Source organism: Gossypium raimondii, chromosome 11 (assembly GCF_025698545.1).
Source record: "Gossypium raimondii isolate GPD5lz chromosome 11, ASM2569854v1, whole genome shotgun sequence".
NCBI lineage: Eukaryota > Viridiplantae > Streptophyta > Magnoliopsida > Malvales > Malvaceae > Gossypium > Gossypium raimondii.
The window spans coordinates 47,902,296-47,925,284 of NC_068575.1; the positions used below are offsets into that span (position 1 = coordinate 47,902,296).

At 31.6% G+C, this 22,989-nt stretch overlaps 2 protein-coding genes across 3 annotated transcripts; both read left to right on the plus strand.

Annotated features, from left to right (window-relative positions):
• Positions 1 to 5,678: 5,678 nt before the first annotated feature.
• On the plus strand, positions 5,679 to 11,351 carry LOC105803468 (cellulose synthase-like protein H1). The gene is made up of 9 exons (XM_012635680.2): positions 5,679 to 6,024; positions 6,111 to 6,435; positions 6,704 to 6,829; positions 6,927 to 7,034; positions 7,881 to 8,093; positions 8,170 to 8,284; positions 10,000 to 10,166; positions 10,248 to 10,598; positions 10,678 to 11,351. Exons 1-9 carry the CDS (start codon positions 5,768 to 5,770, stop codon positions 11,242 to 11,244), a joined length of 2,229 nt encoding a protein of 742 aa, XP_012491134.2. The 5' UTR covers positions 5,679 to 5,767; the 3' UTR covers positions 11,245 to 11,351.
• Positions 11,352 to 20,367: 9,016 nt separating this feature from the next.
• LOC105803470 (uncharacterized) lies at positions 20,368 to 22,840 on the plus strand. 2 transcript variants are annotated; one of them, XM_052623830.1, is made up of 3 exons: positions 20,371 to 20,807; positions 21,443 to 21,466; positions 22,259 to 22,840. In XM_052623830.1, exons 1-3 carry the CDS (start codon positions 20,615 to 20,617, stop codon positions 22,603 to 22,605), a joined length of 564 nt encoding a protein of 187 aa, XP_052479790.1. In that variant the 5' UTR covers positions 20,371 to 20,614; the 3' UTR covers positions 22,606 to 22,840. The 2 variants fall into 2 exon arrangements, with proteins under 2 accessions (XP_012491137.1, XP_052479790.1); XM_012635683.2 differs by lacking the exon at positions 21,443 to 21,466 and having other exon boundaries at positions 20,368 to 20,807.
• The last annotated feature ends 149 nt before the right edge of the window (positions 22,841 to 22,989 follow it).

Sequence of the window (22,989 nt, forward strand, 5' to 3'; positions counted from 1 at the left end):
GATATGCATGGCATGGTTTTAATGAAATTTTGTTAGTTTTAAAGGTTAATTAAGTAATTTGATAATTAATTGAAAATGTTAAAGAATTAAAAGATGAAAAAGGCTATCATCTTTCTTATTTACTTCACCCATAGCCAAAATTCACCATTAAAGGGGAAGACAAGTTTGTTCAAGCTATTTCTTTGCATGTAAGTGTACACAAGTCCTATTTTTAATTATTTTTTTATGTTTTTGAGTCTGTTTTAGCTTAATCTAGCTAGCCCGGGAATTAATTTGTAAAACTGTTAAAGGTTGAGGGTTATGAAATGAATGTTATTGAATGGTTTTTGATGTTTAATGATAGATTATGGATCTTTTTTGAAAAATAAACAAGTTTTACAAAGCGATTTTTGATGTAATTTGGAATTAGGGACAAATTTGTTAAAGGTATAAATTCTAGGGTTTTATTGTGAAATGATGATAAATGTGGGTTGTTTAAAGGTCCCTTGCATGTTTGGTTAACATGGATTTTGATTAAAATGGTTAGATTTTAAGTTATTAGTCTAAGGACCAAATTGTGAAAAAGTTAAAATATTAGGGGTAAAATAGTAATTTTACATAAATATGAAATGTTGATTGAATTGAATGTTTGAGGTTAATTGAAGTACTTAATTGAATATATCTACTTAGATCAAAATAAACCACGTACGGACCTAGATCGAGGAAAAGCAAAAGCTACGGATTAGCTCAATATACCTTCAAGTCCTTAGTTGTCGAGGTAAGTTCGTATAAATAGTTATCGTATTAATTATATTTAAAATTTTATGTTATTATTTTATTTATAATATGAATTGATTGATGTATAAATAAATCAATGCAATGAAGGTTATCGAGTCCCGGTTGAACCTTAGGAATTCGTAAGATACAAATGACATGTCATTAGGAATTTCATGTTTCAGGTGCTGGTATTAAATGTCCTACCAATGATTGAGGTCCTACATTTGTTGCGGATACTCCACAGCTCGTGTGAGCAGTATCGTGTAACTTACATTCCGAACTACAGCTCTTGTGAACAGACCCATTTCGCAGCTCGTGTGAGCAATGATGTAAAGGAAAGGTTACGGTTATGTAAAGGCACACTTCATCTGAGCTTTCCCGAGTATCCGATGTAATTCTAGATGGTTCAACGAGTATGAAAAGGAAATGAAATAGTAAGTGCTCAAATGAAAGGTATCATCAATTTATGAAAAGGAATGGTGATCTAAATGATGTGAATACATGTATGAATTACTTGTTTATTGATGAATTCATTTGAACCATGTACAAATGTACTAACTTGTGAATTTGATGATATTGTATAGGCATTATGCCAAACTTATGGTTTTAGTTGGTGTTACACTTATGCTATTTACATTATGCAAATGAAATGGTAAGTTGCGTTTAAGTTATACGAGCTTACTAGCATTAATTGCTTAAATAGTTTCTTTCATATGTTTTATAGATTATCGAAAGCTTGATTGGTTTGGAAGCTCATCGGAGATCTATCACACTATCCAGCATAAATATCGATAGTTTTTGAATGTTTTAGTCAATGTTATAATGACATGTATAGGTTGAATTGTAATGGCATTTTGTTGAATGATTAGTTGGTGAATTGGCATGTGTAAGTTAACTTTGTTGGTACCATTTGATGCCTTGCTAGAGGATCTCATTTTGGTTATGATGCATGTTTTGAATGGCTCATATGGTATGTTTTGAATTGGTATGATTATGTCAAGTTATGGAATGTTTTAGATAGTATTGAACTAGAATTTGATGTCTGAAATTTGGTAAAATTGTCATGTTTAGGTAAGTGTTGATGATTTCATTTGAGGTGTCTTTGAATGGCATATTGGTTAGTTGAGTTAGGACTTTTGGAATGGCAATATATGTATGTTTTGATAGGGTTTTGGTGCCTTGAAATGTGCACAAAAGACCTAAATGTTAATGCATGAAATGGTGTAGGAAATGGATTGATTTTAGGCAAATTTGGGACACAGGCGTGTCACTCAGCCGAGTGGGACACACAACCTAGCGACACGGACGTGTGTCATATGAGAGTTCCTTTGTATGCAAGTCAGTGAGTTACACGGCCTAGCATACAGCTTGGCACATGGTTGTGTATGGCAACTCAGAAAGTTCGACGCAAAGCCGAAACTGAAACTTAAACGCTTACCCTCACTTATATCTGGCAATACAAGTACTTAAATCAGTAGAGAATCTTGATATGCAATCCCTCACCTAAGAAAGAGAACCAGCTGAACCCTCAAAAACAAAATTGGACAAAACGAGCAGAACAATTTCAGTTTTAACAAATAACGAACAAGAGCGAACATTAGCAGAAATTCGACAACTAACTTACACTGTTAACCTTTTTGTCAAAACAACGAAATATGCAATCTCTTAGACAAAGCCAGTTGCGGAGTTATCAGAAAGAAAAAAAAGAAAAAGAACCAAAAAAAGAAGAAGAACAGACGGTTTAAAAAAAGAAGTTTTTGAAAATGAATTTAGTTATTTTAAAATAAAAGAACTAAAATAAAATAGAACAATTTCATACGGCAGCATAAAAAAATATTTTTTCTCATAACTTTCGCAAAGACTCGAACACGAGAGTAAAGAGTATACAAAAACTTAACCACCAAACCATTAGACTCATTGTTAACATTAATTGGTCGAAAATATTACTTATGCCAGACGATCAGGGATGGAGGTTAAGATAAAATTAACAAAAATTCCAAAGAAGAAGTTTGAACACAATACCTCAGGCACACATTCAAAACACTTAACCACTGAACAAAATTAAATTGTTTTGCAAAATTTTTAAAATCCTAACTCAAAATCAAGACATAACCACTCTTGGTTTCATTAACCAAATTTCTTCTAAGACGATTTTTGGGATGTTACATTTATAATTTTTTTTAAAATATAAATTTTGGAATTTTTATAAATATTTTGAATTTTTTTGTAATTTTTATTGAGAGAGACCAATTTGCTCATTTTGAAACTTGACATGGACCGAAAGGGTATTTACACCAATCTGTTATTTAAATTACTCAAATTGTAAAATTTAACTTGATTCGAACTTAAAACTCGGATTACTTATTCGAGTTGACTCAAATAATTCGAATAACACAATTCAATTAACTCAGAATTTAAATTTTTTATTTTTTTCGAATAGAATCGAGTTTTGCTCACCCCTATTTACAATAGAGAAAAAGAAATAGCAAGCGAACTAACACTAAAAATGATAAAAACAAGCAAAATTCAAATAAAGTATAATTAATTCAAAAAACTATAGAATGAAATAAAAAACTAATCTAAATGCTAAAATTACCTCCTAAAATACTATAAAACCTATACTAAAATAACTCTAAATATAAGAGTAATTAAAAAACAAAAGCAAAAATAATTTGATTAAAATTAGGGATGATAATGAAGCAGGACGGGTTGGATGTTGCCAGATCACTACCACTCCATAGTTGGCATGTTTTGCTACATCACCTGCCTCGCTCCACTATGGATGTGTAATCTTGAAAATTGCTACCACTTCCATAGGTTGTTGGATACATTTATTCTGGCTCTGCACCACTCTGGTTCAATTTAATTTTTACTAGTTATTTTTATTATTTTCATTTTTTAAAGACAAATAAATATTTAAACATAATTATTCATTAAAATATATAAATGTAAAACATATGAATTTTTCGATAACAAATTTTTATAATTTTACTGTTTTAATAGTTATAAATATATAAAGGTAAAATATTATTTTTCATATAGTGGAGCGGAATAAAACGAGGTAATTAATTACTATAATCTCTTCTTGTCTAAATAAATTTTGCCCTACCTCACTCCACATACGCTTTTCAAAAAAAAAAAAAATCTTTCCTAGCAAATTGATTTGATATTCATCGAATGGTTCGAATCTCGTCTTCCCTAAATAAAATACTAAGATAAAAAATAAAGGAGAAAGAACTCAAAATTTAGGAAACGATACCACAGAGCTTTTGTATGACAACCACAGTACTTCCTCTAAAGCTACTATTCCCTTTGTATAATATATATCAAAAATTAATTTTTAATTATTTTATTAAAATATTAGAATAAAATTAATACTGAGAAAATAAAATAAAATAAATAATTAAAGTTTTTATAAAATTATTTAGCTAAAATTTGATTAATTTTTAAGTATTAATTTAGGGTTGAAGTTTAGGTTAATATTTGATTAATTTTTTTTAAGTTGGAGCATAGTTTAAAGTTAGATCCTCGGATTCTAAATTTAAAAATTTAAACTTTTTGATAGGTTAGTCTTCAAGTAGATTTTGAGTTTAGATTGATTTAACTACCTCTTTTCAATTAAATTTGGACTCCTCTTTTCAATCTTTTCAAGTAGATTTTGAGTTTACCTCTTGTAGCCAAGTAAAGGTTCTCTTTTCAGAAATATATATTGTTCCTATATATATAAAAATAGTGTCCATGTTGTACACCTGTTACGGGTCCACTTTTGCTTTTTGAATTTCAATTTTGATTTCAATATTATATGATTATATATGATTAGGGGTGTTCATTCGGTTAACCGACTCGAAATAACATTAATCGAATTAACCGACCTTTTAAAATCTTTAACCGTTAACCGAACCGAAATTTTTTTCAAAAAAATTAATCGAACCGAAATTTTTTCGATTAATTCGGTCGGTTAACCGAATTAACCGAAAATTATATGTTTTTTTATTTTTGGTTAAAAATTAATCGAATTAACCGAATTAACCGAATTACCCGAATTAACCGAATTACCCGAACTAACCGAATTACCCGAATTAACCGAATTAACCAAATTGAATCACTACATAATTAAATTATTTTTAGACTTTTAGACTTTAGTTTTAGTCTTAGTTTTAAAATTTTATTTTTATTTATTAAATTATTTGTAATTTAATTTTATGATTGGGTTGGGTTGGGTTAAATACTTGGGTTTAGATGAATAGTAGGCATATTTATATATTATAATTTTATTTATTAATTTTTTCGATTAACCGACCGGTTTCGAACCGAATTAACCGTTAATTAAAAAATCAAAAAATAATAAACCGATCCCCGACCGAAAAAATTCGATTAACCGACCGATTAACCGAATTCGGTCGGTTAACCGAATTTTTTCGGTTTTACTCGAATTTTGCACACCCCTATATATCATTTAAATGACCTAAGATTTTAGAGATTGAAACAAGACTTCTCATTTCTTTTAAGTTTGTATTTCTTTTTATTTTCAGAAAAAGAGCATTATAAGATGATAGCCAAATTTTAATATTGGCCCTTAAACTATGTTGAAATTCATGACATAATTTGATCCATTTAATTACTTTTTTTAATGTCATTAGTTGGTCTGAATAATTACTATTGTTAGTTATTTCATTTAAAAAGTTGATGCTAGATTTTTAGATTCAAAATTAGAGGGACTAAAATTTTAAAATACAAAATAGAAGGATCAAGTTTCAAATGTACACTGTGTATAGAAACTTAGAATATATTTTAACCTTATAATTTGACACAAACAAATAATAATGGGAAATAATCTTTATTAATATTTTTATATATTTTATAGATAAAGTCAGATTTATATTATTAAATTAAGGACAAAAAAAATTAAAGAAAAGCATATCCAAGCTTGGCCTGCCTCACTCAGTTTATAACAGGAGAATAGAGGTAGGAAGCGAGCTGATAACACCCATAAGTGCTTGTAGGTATATGAATGGCGAATGAAATCCCCTTCCCCTTGTATCACAAAACTGCTCGTAAAAACACTATCCAAAGAGCACTCGATACCACACTCTTGTTCCTTCTCATTTCCCTCCTCTTCTATCGTCTCCACTCTCTTAAAACCCATGGATTTGTCTGGCTCCTTGCTTTCTTATGCGAGTCATGGTTCACTTTCTTTTGGTTTCTCATTGTCAACGCCAAATGGAATCCTGTGGATATCAAAACCTACCCACAGAGCCTTGAACCAAGGTATTGCAAACAAACCAGCCAAAGATTAATTATGTATTATTGCTTATAAGTGGCTCATAGACGTAGTTCATATAATTTGTTGTCAGGTTTCCGGAGCTTCCCGCGGTAGACATGTTCGTTACTACCGCAGATCCGGTGCGAGAACCGCCTATTATGACCGTAAACACCGTTCTCTCTTTGCTGGCCGTCGACTATCCAGCGGACAAGCTAGCTTGCTATGTATCCGACGATGGTTGCTCCGCTCTCACCTTTTATTCTTTGGTGGAATCTTCCAAGTTTGCTAAGCTTTGGGTTCGGTTTTGTAAGAAGTACAAAGTTCAAGTTAGAGCTCCCTTTAGATACTTCTTGGAGGACCCAATATCCACATCGGCTCCGAATTTGGAATTCAAAGAGGAGTGGGAAAAGATTAAGGTACGTACGTAATCCCAATTATAAAACATGGTATTCCATTTATTTTTGTTATACGATTATTATAATTTATTTATATTTATAATTTATATTTTATTATATAATAATCAGACCCGAGTCCGACCTGGTATGATAAAAAAAGACAAGACTTCCGACCATTTGGGGGTCCTCCTAATCTCTCTGCTTCTTCACCCTCGTCCTACCTTGACATTTCTCTTCCCATCTCTCCATTTCTGTTGATAAATTGTATCAGCAACTTTATTTGGTGTAGGCTGAGTATGAACACCTCTGGCTTAAAATAAAGGAAGCAAGCCGAAAATCAGCTCCATGTAATCTAACTCACGACTTGGCTGTTTTCGCCAACATTGAAACCAGCAACCATCCAACCATAATCAAGGTAACTCATTTATGTTTCAACAGAGGCAAATGTTGTATATTTTTTATGATTAAAATGGAAACAAAATATGATATGGTTAAGAAATGTGTTGTTGTAGATAATAGGCGAGAATTGTGAGGAAGACGTGCCGCATTTGGTTTATATTTCCAGAGAGAAACGGCCAAAATATCCACATCATTTCAAAGCTGGGGCTATGAACGTGCTGGTAATTCTTTGAATACGGACTCTTTCAGTCTGGACCCATTCTTCACTCATACTTTCGTCCAGAATATTCCATTTCTTAAAAATAAGAAAAATAAAATGTTAGAAATATTTTAATTTAAAATTATTTTGTCAAAATTAAAGCTACCAAATGACTTTAGTATTTTAAAATCTAAAAAATAAAAGATCAAATTTTTAAAAATAAAACTACAAATATTAAATTTCAAAGTATTAAAATACAAAACCTATGACCTATTTCAAAGTACAAATATTAACTCATATTTCATTTAATTTCTTCTCTGGGAATATTATAAATGAATTCAAAATTATATATTAATTATGATTTAATGTGTAATTTAATACATAAATTTTAATATGAAGCTTTGATTATGATTCTAATGTACAATTAAATTTTAATTTCGATCCAGTTATACACATTTAAATAAACAAATATCTTAATTTATTTTATATTAGATTAATATAATTATTTATGTGTAATATATAAACATAAAATTATATTATACCAATAATTGTGTTAATATTTGTGAGAATTAGATTAAATCAAAATTTTATGCATAAAATTATACAAAACTAAAGTTCACATTAAATTTTTTTGAGATTTATCTCTAATTGAAATTATTATGTGAAAAAATCTCTAGTAACGTTATTTAGAGACGGCGGTGTAAGTAAAATCTCCTAAACTAATCATATATGTATATATTCTCAATGGTCGGTTTTAATGTTAAATTTTGTAAATGATTATTTTATACCTCATAAAATCTTAATCTTAATTATTATATAAAAGAATTTATTTTAATGGGATTGAATTTGATAATAATGTGAAAAACAGAGTAGAGTGTCAGGGTTGATGACGAATGCGCCGTTCACGCTGAACGTAGACTGTGATATGTTTGTGAACAATCCACAAGTGGTTCGTGAAGCATTGTGTCAGCTTGTTGGCCGTGAGAGCGAAAGGGACGTGGGATTTATCCAGTATCCTCAATGTTTCTACAATGCCACTAAGGACGATCCCTATGGCAACCAGATGGTGGTTTTGATGGAAGTAAGTCATTTACATTTACATGCATATATATACTTTGTTTTTGTCATTACTGGAGAACTTTGCATATATGTATCAGTATATAGGGCGTGGATTAGCGGGACTCCAAGGACCTCCATATTCCGGAACAGGATGTTTCCATAGACGAAAAGTCATCTATGGTGCATGGCCTGGTAACGCTGCATCAATTAACGGTAATATTCCTTTTTTTAATTCAATTCTATTTTATTCATATTATGCTCACATACATTATATATGTTAAAATTTTAAATTTTTTGGACTTCCTCATATTGTTTCCGTATTATGCTCACATGAAAGTTAAAAAGAGTTACTTTGAGTATAGTTTTATTGTTAATTCTTTAAATTATTAATCACAAAATTTATGAAATTCTTTTAAATTTTATAAAATTATAAATACATTTCCTTTTTTTTATTTTACTTGTTAAATTTTTTGGTTGGTGTCACATATTAATTTGATATCAATTTAGTTAATAAATTATTTAAAATTAATTTTTATTTTTATTTTTATATAAAATAAAATTTATATATTAAAAAACATAAATGTTAGAGCTTCTTTTATTTTTATTTTTTAAAGAAAGAGGTTTTACAAGTACAAATAACATGTAAATACAACTACATATTCGAATAACTACATAATGTTGATATTTAAACATAAAATAAGTTCTCAAAATTTTATTATTTCAATCAAAGCTTCATAAAAAATTTTCAATAATTTTTATAAACATATTTTTACCTAATCTTTTCACTCACATCATAATTAAATTTCTTTTCTTTTCTTTTTAAATTAAGATCTAAATAGTCTCACAGTATTTTTAATTTTAATTTTGCAAATTTGCTATTGTACTTTCCTTTTTAAACTTACTTATTTACAATTTAATTTAATTACGTTGAGTTTTGGATTTAAAACAAAATTATAATTATTTATGGAATAATTCGTTATTTTTAACTAAATATTAATAAAATAGACAAAATTTATTTACAGAGAACGTTAGACCAAAATTTATTTGTACGGATATTTTTGTTTTAATCCTGTTGAAAGGGTAACTTGTTTGGGTGAAGTTTTTAAACTGTTGTTTGTTGGGTAGTTGGTCGAATTCCCAACAATCAAAGGTATTATTCTCAAGTTATGTTAGGATTTTGTTCCCGTCTCTGTTGAAAATTGTGTATGGTGCACGGAGGGGATCACCCCAAGGCAATGGGTCATGCACTTATGTACGATGAACAATACTTTCAAGATTTCTCCTAAAGGAGTTGGCCTCCCTCAAAAATAAAAGGCGAGGGGAGAGCAACATTTTCGGGAGAAATCTTCGAAGTGTCATTTGTCGAGTAGTCAATTGGACTTCCAACAATCGAAGGAATTGTTTTTAGGTCATGCTAGGATTTTGTTCCTTGCCTACATTGAAAGTCATATACAGTTCACGGAAGGGGAAGCATCTCGAGGCAATGGGCAATCTGTGGACATGAGCATTTCACTCTTGGTGGAGTTTGAACCCTTAACCTATGGCATGTGGTGACTACATGTTATAAGTTAAGGGTTCCCTCGAAGTACTTTTCTTCCGTAAATTGTACAGCTCTCGACAAAGGTAAAAGATAAAACTTGTGCACAACTTGAGAATAATACCTTCAGTTGGAGCTTCGATCGACTGCCTGAGAGAAACTTTAATACTAATCGCTAACTACCAACAAATCTTTTTAATTAGCAATATATTTTCTATTTACGAATTCTCTGAAATGAAATAGGTTCCGAACCATTATCGATCTTCTCTTGAAGAAGTTTCAATATATATATTACTAAAAAAAGCCTTAAAACTCCAATGGTAATTAAAATTATAAAGAACATGCATAATGGCTTATTCTGTTTTATCACAAAAAAAAAAAAAAAAAACAGATTATGAAGCGATGAAAGAGTTCGGGAAATCAGAAGAGTTTCTGGAATCAGCAACTCATGCACTGAAAGGCGAAAAGGGGATTCGAAAAAGCATTTCAGATTATCTCGAGGCATCGTTCCAAGTTGCAGCTTGCGACTATGAATCTGGTTCCAGCTGGGGAACAAAGGTTAGTCGAAAAAACCCTAAGAAAATATTTACATTTAAGCATCAACTTTGTGTATTAATTTGATTACTTTTTACATTTCAGTTTGGATGGATATATGGATCCATGACAGAAGATGTCTTAACTGGCTTAAATATTCATAAGAAAGGGTGGAAATCCAACTTCCATTTACTAGACCCACCGGCCTTTTTAGGATGTGCGCCAACCGGTGGCCCAGCAGCGATGACTCAACAGAAAAGGTGGGCAACTGGCCTGCTTGAAATCCTTGTTAGCAAAAGCAACCCCATAGTTTTCACCTTGACCGGAAACCTCCAGTTCAGGTTGTACTTATTCTACATCTATTTGCTTTCTTGGGGGCTTACCTCTGTTCCTGAGCTATGCTATGCTGCTCTGCCTGCATATTGCATCATTGCTAACTCGCATTTCTTGCCCAAGGTGAGGATAAAATCTGTTGGATACTATGTTTGTGTGTTTCCAACAATTCATCATTACAAGATATTGACGATTAATGCAGGTCCAGGACCCCGCTATATTAATTCCAGTGGCCATTTTTGTGACTTACAACATGCTGACGCTCAGGGAATACTTGAAAGTAGACCTGTCTTTCCGAGCATGGTGGAATAACATGAGAATGGCAAGAATTACAGCGACTTCGGCGTATCTATTTGGAGTTCTAGCTGTCGTTCTTAAACTCTTAGGTTTGTCTGACACAGTTTTCGAAGTTACGCAAAAAGATGACGAAGCTTCCGAAGATGAAGATGACGACGAAATAAACGGTACCGCAAAGTTTACATTCGATGAGTCACCGATTTTTGTACCGGGCACGACCCTTTTGCTGGTGCACCTCACGGCACTGCTTTCCCTTTGCTTAGGGTTGCGACCATTAGTTCATAAAGATGGGCAAGGGTCAGGGGTAGGGCTCGGTGAGGTTTTGTGTAGCCTATGGGTGGTGCTATGCTTTCGACCATTCATGAAAGGGTTGTTTAGAAGAGGAAAATATGGGATTCCTTCCTCCACCATATTCAAGTCAACTTCTTTGGCGTTCGTTTTAGTTTGTTTGGGTACAGCCTCATGGGCTTGAGACTTTGGAATATTAAAATCATAAAGCGTATGTTGTAAAAGAAATGATGGTATGAAATCGTGTTTGACTATCAACGAATTTATTTATTATATTGCTTAAATTGTTAACATTATGCATTTTGGTATCATTGTTTGTAGCAACAGAGGAGGACGAAGATTGTTGCTATTGCACTTTGGTATTGTTGCTTAAATATTCATATTTAAGGTATAATACAAACAAACAAATGAGGAGTGTAGTTATAAGACAAATTACATTTTTAAGGATTGAAAAAGTAGTAACAAATCCGAACATAAATTGTAAAATATGTTAGTATAAATCTCCAATGAGGAAAATCTCGAACACACGAACGAAACTCGAATAGAAAATGAAGAAATAGGATAAGGCTCCAAGACGTGTATCAAGCCACCATCTTTAAGGTTATATTCGCCCCCACCTATATTCGGTGTGCAAAAGAATTTCAAGCAAATTAACCTCGAGGATACAATGAAACCAATGACTATTTGCGTTTTGCACTGGCCAGAATAATCCACTAAGCACTGAGTAATGAATCACAAGAAACTCAATTTCTATAAAGAATTTCTGCAGTAACTCTTTATAGAACAATATAATAGTATTAGAAAATGAAGAATGATAGAAAGAACTTTTAGACCTTGTTAGTGTGATTTCCAAATGAAATCTCATTCCTATTTATAGGAATTTTCATATCTCTTCATAGAGACATCTTTCAATAGGTGTCTTTCTGAATAATAATGTCTTTAAAAAAATACATAATTATTCATTTAATATTATAACCATTCAAATAATATTATTTGAATAGTTATAATTATTTTTCAAAAAATCAAATGATATAACTTTTGACCAATGATCAAAATATTTATCTTTTGATTAATTACACCCATTCATTTATAGTTATTGGAACACTATCAATATTTGAAAATGTTTCAACAATCTCCCCATTTTCAAAATATTTTAGATTTTGATATTCTTGGAAATCAATTTGCATAAATGAATGTGTCTTACGATTGAACCTTCACTTAGTGAAAATATGTTAAAGTTAATCGAAATTACATTGTAGACTAAGCTTTGAACCAACTATACCATTTGATTAACCGAACACATCTCACACAATGATTTCAACATGGGTCAATGCATAGTATCTAGGGACACTATTATGGCCATGTGTCTGTGTCCTCTTTTCATGAGTGCTATCAGAACCAAGCCCTTGAGCTCCTAGAAGTGGCCACACTTCCATTCACATAGGTAGATCCCATCAAGAGTGTTCCCGTAATTATAACATTATAACATATTTATGTTATGGGTCTATTAAAAGTACATTACTCATCATTCTCTTATCATTACGAGTACCTAACACTTTAATCTTAGGATGAGTTTATTTATAGTGCTAACAGTCACAAACTAATAATGTACTTTGTCTCATTGAACTCAAGACTTGACGTTATACCAAGCGTTGAGTCGAGTTTTCATCATGGGTGACTTTAATTAATGGCTTGAGTCTCATCCTTTTTAAGGTCTTCTTGACTGCATCTCTAGCAAGATTTTTTGTCAAAGGATCTGCCAAATTTTCACTTGACCTCACATAATTAATAGTGATCACTCCATCAAAGATTAATTTTCGGACATAGCTATGTCTTAATCTAATGTGTCTAGACTTTCCATTATATACTTGGCTATATGCCTTTGCTAGAGTAGCCTCATTATCACAACGGATAAAAATAGGTGAAATTGGCTTAGACCATAAAGGTACATCATAAAGAAAATTTCTTAACCATTTTACTTCTTTAGATGCAGCCACTAACGCAATAAATTCTGCTGCCATGGTGGACTCAGTAATACATGTTTGTTTCTTAGACCTTAAGAAATGGCTCCTCCACCAAAAATGAAGATCCATCCCACTAGTGGATGGATGATCTTCCAAACTTGTAATCCAACGAGCATCCGAATACCCTTCTAAAACTTGAGGATATCCATTATAACACAAACCATAGTTAATATTTTTCTTTAAATACCTAAGTACTCTATTCAAAACTTATGCAAACTACTTGGATTACTTGTACACCTACTCAATTTTTCAACAGCATGTGCAATATCTGGTCTTGTACAAGTCATTATGTACATAAGGCAACCAATTGGACTTGCTTATTTCAATTGACCAATTTTCCTACCAGTATTAGATACTAATTTTATTTGAGGATCCATGGGTGTAGACGTTGGTATACAATTGAAAAGATCCAACTTTTTAAGCACATTTTCAATGTAATGTGATTGTGATAAAGCTATAGTGCTTTCCTCTTGAGTTATTTTAATATCAAGAATAACATATGCTACACCCATACCCTTCATAGCAAAGTTGTTTAACAATAATTTCTTTGTGTTTTCTATTTGTTCGAAATTTGTGCCAAAAATGAGCATGTCATCTACATATAAGCAAATTATGACACATTTTTTATTTTCAAATTTGTTATATATGCACTTATCGGATTCATTTATTTTATAGCCATTAGCTAAAACAACATTGTCAAACTTTTGGTGACATTTCTTTGGTGCTTGTTTAAACCCATATAGAGATTTAACAAACTTACATACCTTATGCTCCTATCTTGGAACAACAAATCCTTCCAGTTGTTCCATGTACACTTCCTCTTCCAATCCACCATTTAAAAATGTAGTTTTAACATTCATTTGGTGAACAACTAAATTATATATTGAGGTAAGTGATATTAAAAGTCTAAGTGTAGCAATTCTTGCTACTGGAGCATAGGTATCAAAGTAATAAATACATTATTTTTGTGTAAAACTTTTGGTTTCCAACCTTGTTTCAAATTTATCAATGGTTCTATCGACCTTCATTTTCCTTTTAAAGATCCATTTACAACCTATTGGTTTGGAACCCGGTGGAAGATCAACTAAGATCCAAGTTTGATTTCCCATTATTGAATCAATCTCATCATTTATTGCTTCTTTCTGAAAAGTAGAGTCTTGAGATTTCATTGCCTATTCAAATGTAATAGGATCAAATTTCATATTATAAGAATAAGGTATCTTACTGCATATACTTTGAAATTTTTAATCATTTCACTTCTTCTTAATTTTTGACAAGATTCATCATTATTATCAATTTGTTCTAATGGAATCTCATTCTCATTTGAAGAATGAATCAATTGTTGTGGTTGTAATTGTCTAGAAATAGAATTAAATCTATTTTCATCAAAAATAGCATCTCTTGATTCAATAACAGTATTAATTGAAATTGAATCATTTGGTTCAATTACCATAAACCTATATGCCTTGCTATTATTTGCATATCCTATAAATATGCATTCAATTCCTCTTTCACCAAACTTTTTACATTTAGGTGTTGGAACTTTGACAATAGCTTTACAACCCCAAACCTTCAAATAATTAAAGTTTGGTTCCCTTTTCTTCCAATATTCATAGGGGGTTATTTTAGTTTCCTTATTAGGAACTCTATTCAATATATGACAAGCTGTCAGAATAATTTCTCCCCAAAAACCTTGTCCAAGACTTAAATATGATAACATTGAATTTACCATTTCAGTCAAGACTCTATTTTTCCTTTTAGCTACACCATTTTGTTGTGTTGTGTAAGAGGCTGAGACTTGATGGATAATCACTGCGGATTCAAAAAAACTTGGATTATAGTATTATCCACCTCTATCTGATCTTAAGTACTTGATAAATGATTCACACTAAAGTTCAACTTTAGATTTATAAACTTTAAATTTATCAAGTGTTTCATATTTTGAATGCAATATATATACATATCCACCTAATGTAGGAGTATTATGCATGTCACATAAATCAAGATGTACCAAATCAAGAAACTTTGTTTTCTTTTTAACCTTAGGGAAAGGGTTTCTTGTAATTTTAGTCAACATACATGTATTGCATTTTTAATATTATTATTAAAATAGGAATTAAATCTAACTTATGCATGTTATTCAATTTTCTATAATTCAAATGACCTAATCTATAATGCCATAAACAAGAAGATTCAACCATATAAGGTGAATAGTATTTTTTTTATTCTTATTAATAATATTGAGTTTGAATATGCTCTCATACATATATCATTTTCCTACAAAATTTTCTCCCTTAGACAAAATAAACTTATCTGCCTCAAAAACAAGTTTGAATCCAAACTTATTCACAGACTTCCAGACACTAAATTCTTCCTAACTTTTGGTACATAAAGTACATCATTCAAGGTTAAAACATTTCTAGAAATGAATTGTAGTTCAACAGACCCTTTTGCTTTTGATTGTTGCGGTGGAAGATGTAACACCCATAACTCGCATCCATCGTCGAAATAGGGTTATAAAACATTACTATACAAACAGAACCTTAAAACATACATTGATATAAACATGGTATAAATTGTTCATTCGAATACAAATCATCCCTAAATCGAGCCTTCGAGGCCTTAAAAATACATTAAAAACAATTCGGGACCAAATTGGAAACAATCAGAAATTATAAGAAAAAGTTAAAAAAATTAGACTGCAGGGGTTACACGGCCGTGTGACTCATACGGCTGAGACACACGCCTGAGTCTTAGGCTGTGTAATAATCAAAATAGGGACACATGGCCGTGTCTCAACCCGTGTAACTCTCTGAGTTGGGTCACACGGCCAAGCCATATGCCTGTGTGCCAGGCCGTGTAACAGCCTGACTTGCATGCATTAAAACCTACAAGAGACACACGACCATGTTGCCTGGCCATGTGTCACACACGGTTGAGTCACACGTCCGTGTCTTAGGCCGTGTGGACATGAATTTGCCCAAAAACAAGCCATTTCCATCACCAATTCAATCAACCTTCTAAAGGCCTTTATAACACCTAATCAAAGCATCAAAACATGACCAAAACCAACATAAAATGACCAATTCAAAAGTTCAAAACCATTCAAGCAATATGCCATACAAGACACCTCATTTGCAAACATACAAACTTACCAAAAACATGCATATATTGATCACATTTCTACTACCAAGCATAACTCAAATTTTACCAAATCATATCTCAAACATGATTACTAACACTTCAACATAACTTAGCATTTGAGCCACACCTATCATACATCATAAGTACTAAAATGACACAAACTAACCAACATCAAATGGTACCAAAACAAGTTGTACATGCCAAATAACCTCTTATGTATACATGACATTAAAACACAAACATATTTAGTTATTATGTACACATTCATCAAACATCATTTTATAACATCGTAAATACGTTTCAATCTCAAATTCAACTACCTAAGTTTATACATGTCACTACCCTAGGAGATACAAAAACTACCAAAGTCGTTGGATAATGTGAGCTGAAGGTTTGATCTGTCCAAAGTGTCAGCAGCAGCTATCTACAAAACAATCCACAAGAATGAATAAGCTTATAGATCTTAGTAAGAACGTAACATATCATTTAATTTGATAATAAATTAAATACGATTCACATATTAATCAATTCAGAATTACCGAAGATAAAACAAGGTACAAAAGTATATCCAAGGGTACCGTAGTACAAGCAGGGGCATGTATGTGCAGTTCAGGGCATCGAAGTACAAATAGGGGCACGTATGTGCGATTCAGGGGTACCGAAGTATAAACAAGGGTACATATGTGCAATTAATCATTAATCTTCTAAAAACTTAATAATTAAAGCATCATAGTGCAAGTGCGCAAATAAAAATTTGTTACGTATTAAAAACACTACGAACTTATCGCGACAATTAAAGCGTAGAAACATAATTGACTAATCCGAGGCTTTAGCTTTTCCCCAATCTAAATCAGTTCTTGGTCTATCTTGATCTAAATAGACAAATTTAATTCATTTTAATAACCCTAGCATTCAATTTAGTTCACATTTCATATTTTTGCAAAATTACTATTTTCCCCTAATATTTTAACTTTTCACAATTTAGTCTTTAAGCTCATAAATTGAAATCTAAGCATTTTCATCCTTTTCTCAAGCTAGCTGGTTTTTCCAGAGATCTACATCAACTCATACAAACCATCATTTCACATATTTACCATGAACTTTCATTATTTTTACAAACAAGTCCTTAAATGTCATTTTTATTCAAAATCATTTTACAAAACTAGTTTATTTATCAACAAGGACTCATAATCTTCCATTAAACATAAAAATCGTACAATAAAATTCATGAAAAAACCCTAAACCTTTAACTGTTTTACAAACTGATCCCCGGGCTAACTAGATTAAACTACAACGATCTCGAAAACATAAAAATAATTAAAAACGAGATCAAAAATAACTTACATACACCGCCTAAGTTTGTCGAATCAAGAAACCCTAAGAATAACTTTTTATCCTTCAAATTTTGGTGGTTTTAGCATTGAGAGAAAATGAACATATTTTGTTTTATTTAATTTTAACTTATTTACTCATTTACCTTTTTACCCTTTAAAAACATTCAAAATTTTGAATAAACCTTGCCATGAATATCTGTTAACCACTCAAAGTTTCATAAACATTAGACACCTTTAACTAATAGAACTCTACTTTTGTACTTTTTACGATTTAGTCCTTTTACGTAATTAAGCATGCAAACGTTAAAATTTCAGAACGAAATTTTAATATGACCTTAATAATATCCCATAGACATTAAAATAATAATAAAATAATGTTTTACTTATCAGATTTGTGGTCCAAAAACCACTATTCTGATTTCACTAAAAATAGGTTGTTATAGAAGAATTTCTCGTGTACAAGACATTGCTATTTTCACATTGTGTGAAAATTTTTTAACATGCTTTTGTATTTTCACACATGTTTGGTTGCTCCAGTATAAATCTACCATGCATTATCATATTGTGCCATATTAATTTCAGATACCATTGCAACAAACTTTTCGTTATTATCAGGTTTAGAAGATGATTTCTTCTTTAAAAATCAATATTCATTCTTGAAATGTCCCGGCTTACCACAATGATAGCATGATCCCTTTTGTTTCTTTTTTAACTTAGGTGTTCTATCAATCTATTTGAACTTTCTCTTGAATGGTTTAGTAATCTGTACTTCCTCCGTAACATGCACTTTGGCATTTTCAGAATTTAGGTTCTTATCTTGCTTTTGATATTCTTCTCCAATATGAAGATGATTTGCTAAAGCCTTAAGAGATATTTCATCTTTCTTATGTTTTAGACTTCTTTTAAAATCTTTCCAAGATGGAGGAAGTTTGTCTATTATGGAGAATACAACAATTATCATTTTCATATCATATTGCTTAAATTGACTCAAAATTTTTTCAATATAATGAAATTGTTCCATAATAGAACGACAATCAACTATTTGATAACTATTGAAATAGTGACAAGAAATTTCTTACTTGTATCATCTTTGGTCATGTATCTTGTCTCCAATTTGTCTCATAATTCCTTAGCGATGACCTTGTTTTGGTAGATGTCGAACAAACCATTCAATATGTAGCCTATGCACATGTAATCAGCATTGTCCTTTTTTTGCTTTTCTCGGGTTGCAGCAACATATTCGTTTTCATTCTCTTCTGATCTTGGTGTATCCAGAACATAGGCAACCTTCAAAGTTGTTAATAAGAAACGCATCTTTTTCTGGTATCGTTGGAAATTCACACCATCAAAACGATCAAATTTGATAAAGTTGGAAGCCAACTCCCTTAGTGTTCCACTTTTATGTGTTGTGGTAGTCATCATGATTTATAACCTTAAACTTGTTAGTACAAATCTCTGATGAGAAAAATCTCGAACACACGAACGAAACTCGAATAGAAAATGAAGAAATAAAACAAGGCTCCAAGGCGTGTACCAAGCCACTATCTTCAAGGTTATATTTGTCCCCACCTATATTTGGTGTGTAAAAGAGTTTCAAGCAAATTAACCTCGAGGATACAATGAAACCAATGACTATTTGCGTTTTGCACTGACGAGAATAGTCCACTAAGCACTGAGCAATGAATAACAATAAACTCAATTTCTACAAAGGATTTCTACAGTAACTCTTTATAAAACAATCTAATAATATTAGAAAATGAAGAATGATAAAAAGAACTTTTAGAACTTGTTGATGTGATTTCCAAATGAAATCTCATTCCTATTTATAAGAATTTTCATCTCTCTTCATAGAGACATCTTTCAATAAGCGTCTTTCCGAATAATAATATCTTTAAAAACACATAATTATTCATTTAATATTATAACTAATCAAATAATATTGTTTGAATAGTTACAATTCTTTTCAAAAAATCAAATGATATAACTTTTGACCAATGACCAAAAGATTTATATTTTGATTAATTACACCCATTCATTTATAGTTATTGGAACACTATAAATATTTGAAAATGTTCCAACAAAACAAACACAAAAATATTAAAATATATATAATATTTAATCTTGAATGCAAATATCAAATTTGGATATTTGTAGAAAGCATAATAAAGTAATGGCTAAATTTTGCTATTACTCCTTGTAGTTTATGAAAATTGCAGATTTAATCATTGTACTTTTAATTTGGTCATTTTAGGTCTATCTACTTTTCAATTTTTAAAATTTTAGTTCTCACCAAACAATAACTATTAAATTCATTAAGTTTTGTTATTTTCAAAATTTGGTACATGTTATCATATATCTAATGTCATATTAACTTGTTACTTTCACATATTACTCACTAAAAGTTAGTTAATAAATTAACTATTATCATTTGCATCAAGATTGGAATTTTAAAATTCAAAAAGTATAGGGACTTGGAATGATTCAATTGGAGAATATAGACTAAATCAAGAATCTGCTACGCATAGTACAAGACTAGTAATTAAAGTTAACCAAATGGAATTAACTATTAACATTTGATTTAGGATTAAAATTTAAATTTTAAAAAGTATAGGGACTAAAATTGACAAGTTCAAAAAAGTAGATAGACTAAAATTATGAAATTAAAGCACACAGACTAAATTCACAATTTTTATAAAGTAGAAGGACTAATAGCAGAATTTAACCTAAAGTAATTTACTAATTGTAATTGTTTTAAATTTTGGTTGGCTAAAGTTGGTACGCGGCCCAAAGTTTGACATTGTCGACAATAGATCTTTTGTTCCTTGCGTTGTTGTTGTTGCCATAACAGTTTGCTACTTCGGTCCCATTCGCATTCCCACTCCCACACGCTCATTTCGATGAAAGATTGACGAACCCACCCGCAAATTTTCGACTGTCGAAGAGCCGTTAAATAAAAACAAAATGCATGGTTAGGATTTGACATTTTGCCGACTACTGCATCAAATTGCTTCAGTCTTGATTTGGTTTCCAGTTAGACTCTGAGATAGAAGAGATGGCAGTGAACCAGACGGCGGCGTTGAAGGTCGGGTTGTGTTTATTGGGCCTCTGTTTATTCGGCTACATAGTGGGTCCACCTCTGTATTGGCATTTCATGGAAGGATTAGTAGCCGTCAGCCACACTTCCAACACTTGCCCACCTTGCCTTTGCGATTGCTCTTCTCAGCCTCTTCTCACAATCCCTGAAGGTATTCCCAGATCTGGCTCGATCTCATCTCCTCCTTTCTTGTTTCCGTTTCATATATATTGGATTTGATGAGTTTCACAAACCTCAAAATCTAGTAAACTATAATCTGAAATGAGTGCTTTATGCGTTTCCTGCCCAATTTATTTACACTTGGAGAATGGAGATCCTATGATTTCCTCTCTTTTTTTGTTCATTGAATGTTCAATTAGTTACTGCCTAATTTTAATTTACAATACATGAGTTTTGCAATAGTATTCTTTGTGCGAATTTTCCCCCGAAGGCATAATATTTTCACTTATCATTTTTATCAATGTTGTTTCTGTTGTCCATTAATAGAACACCATATCCTTGGCTATGGGGTTTTGCTTGGTAGTTATGCAGCTAATTATTGAAAGTTGAAACTTATGCTTGTTTTATGTATGCTTACATGCATGGCAAGCTGTTGTTAGCCTTTCTTTCTATTATGTTTGTTGCTTTGTATTAGCATTCTCTATGCTACTTGCCCTGCAAAGTTCCAAGTTTCCATTTTTATTAAAGATGGCAATCGGATATTTGGAAATGTTAGTTATCTGATCTTTGGCAAATTTGCCCTGCAAAATTAAGCTAATTTTATGGTTCTATCTTTAATTAATGCAGGACTGAGCAATGCTTCCTTTACAGGTCAGTTTCCTGTTTCTTTATCATGGATGGATGTATTTATTGGAATATGGGGCTAAGTAATTTAATACAAAGAAATTTTACATTTGTTTTTCTATGCCTTTTGGATCACCTCTAATTTTAGCATGACAGCAGCCCTCTCTGCTGGGTTTTTTCACCATTGTTGCTGCTATCGCTTTCATTTAGGTGTCAACTTTATTTTAACAGATGTTATGCCTTATATGATGCGATATGAGACAAATATATTCCGTAGTTTTTCTTATCCTTCTGTTTTTGTGCCGTTATACTCTCTAATCACATGATTTCCCTAAGCCACCCCCCTTCAATAATGATTGATTGCTGATGTAACAATGTTTGATTGCTAATGTCACATGATTGATTGCTAATCACATGATTTTCACTTTTGTTTTCTCGTCAATAATGATTGATTGCTAATGTAACAATGTTTTTTTTTTACCATGATGCTGCTATCTAACAATTGCATAACCGAGCCATGTTTTTAAGATTGATTGCAAATGAATGATATTATGAAATAACACTTGCATAAGATAAAGTAGTAACTCTGGCTTTGGTATGCAGGATGAACTGTTTTGGTTGGGATTGCTTGATAATTAATGTTGTGGTATTTTTTTATCCGAGAGTAATTTGGATGTGAATGTAACATTAAATGTAATAACCCTCTGTATTGCATTGACCAAAACCACTGCCTTCATCTAGCAAATGATTTCATTTCAGGGTGATATTGGTGATTTTGGGTTTTATTTATGTTTTGATATGGCTGGTAATATTTTGCAGATTGTGCAAAGCATGATCCAGTGGTAAATGAGGATACAGAAAAGCACTTTGCAGAACTTTTGACAGAAGAACTGAAGCTAAGAGAAGCCGAAGCTTTGGAAAGTCGGCAACGTGCTGACATGGCATTACTCGAGGCTAAGAAGTTAGCATCACAGTATCAAAAGGAAGCGGACAAATGCAATTCGGGTATGGAGACGTGCGAAGAAGCAAGGGAGAAAGCTGAAGAAGCACTATCGGCTCAAATGAAATTGACAGCAATGTGGGAAATAAGAGCTCGTCAGAAAGGGTGGAGAGAAAAGGTTGCCAAATCTAATGCGCAGACACAAGGTAACCTCCAGTTTGTCTAAACCATCCAACATGGCCTGATAGGAAGAAAATTAGTAGAAAACGTATTTCTTTCCTTCTTTTCTTTTCCACTGTTCAGTGCTTTGCGACATGTTCTGTCGGTTCTGGACCGCGAAGCGGAATTTTATAGTCATCATGAATTTCAGAGTTAATCCTATAGGCAGTCTAATTTAACATTGTAGCAAACATTATATTTGATAATCTTGGATACGATATATAAGAAAAATGATTAAAATACAGCATGATATGAACATCTAAATGTGTCAAAGGGATATACTGATTATCATATCTAGTAAAATATGATTTATTTCTAAGATCAACTAATTCACTCTAAAACTACTCTTTATTGTAATTTCTCATCAATAACTCATGCTTCGTCCAACTAT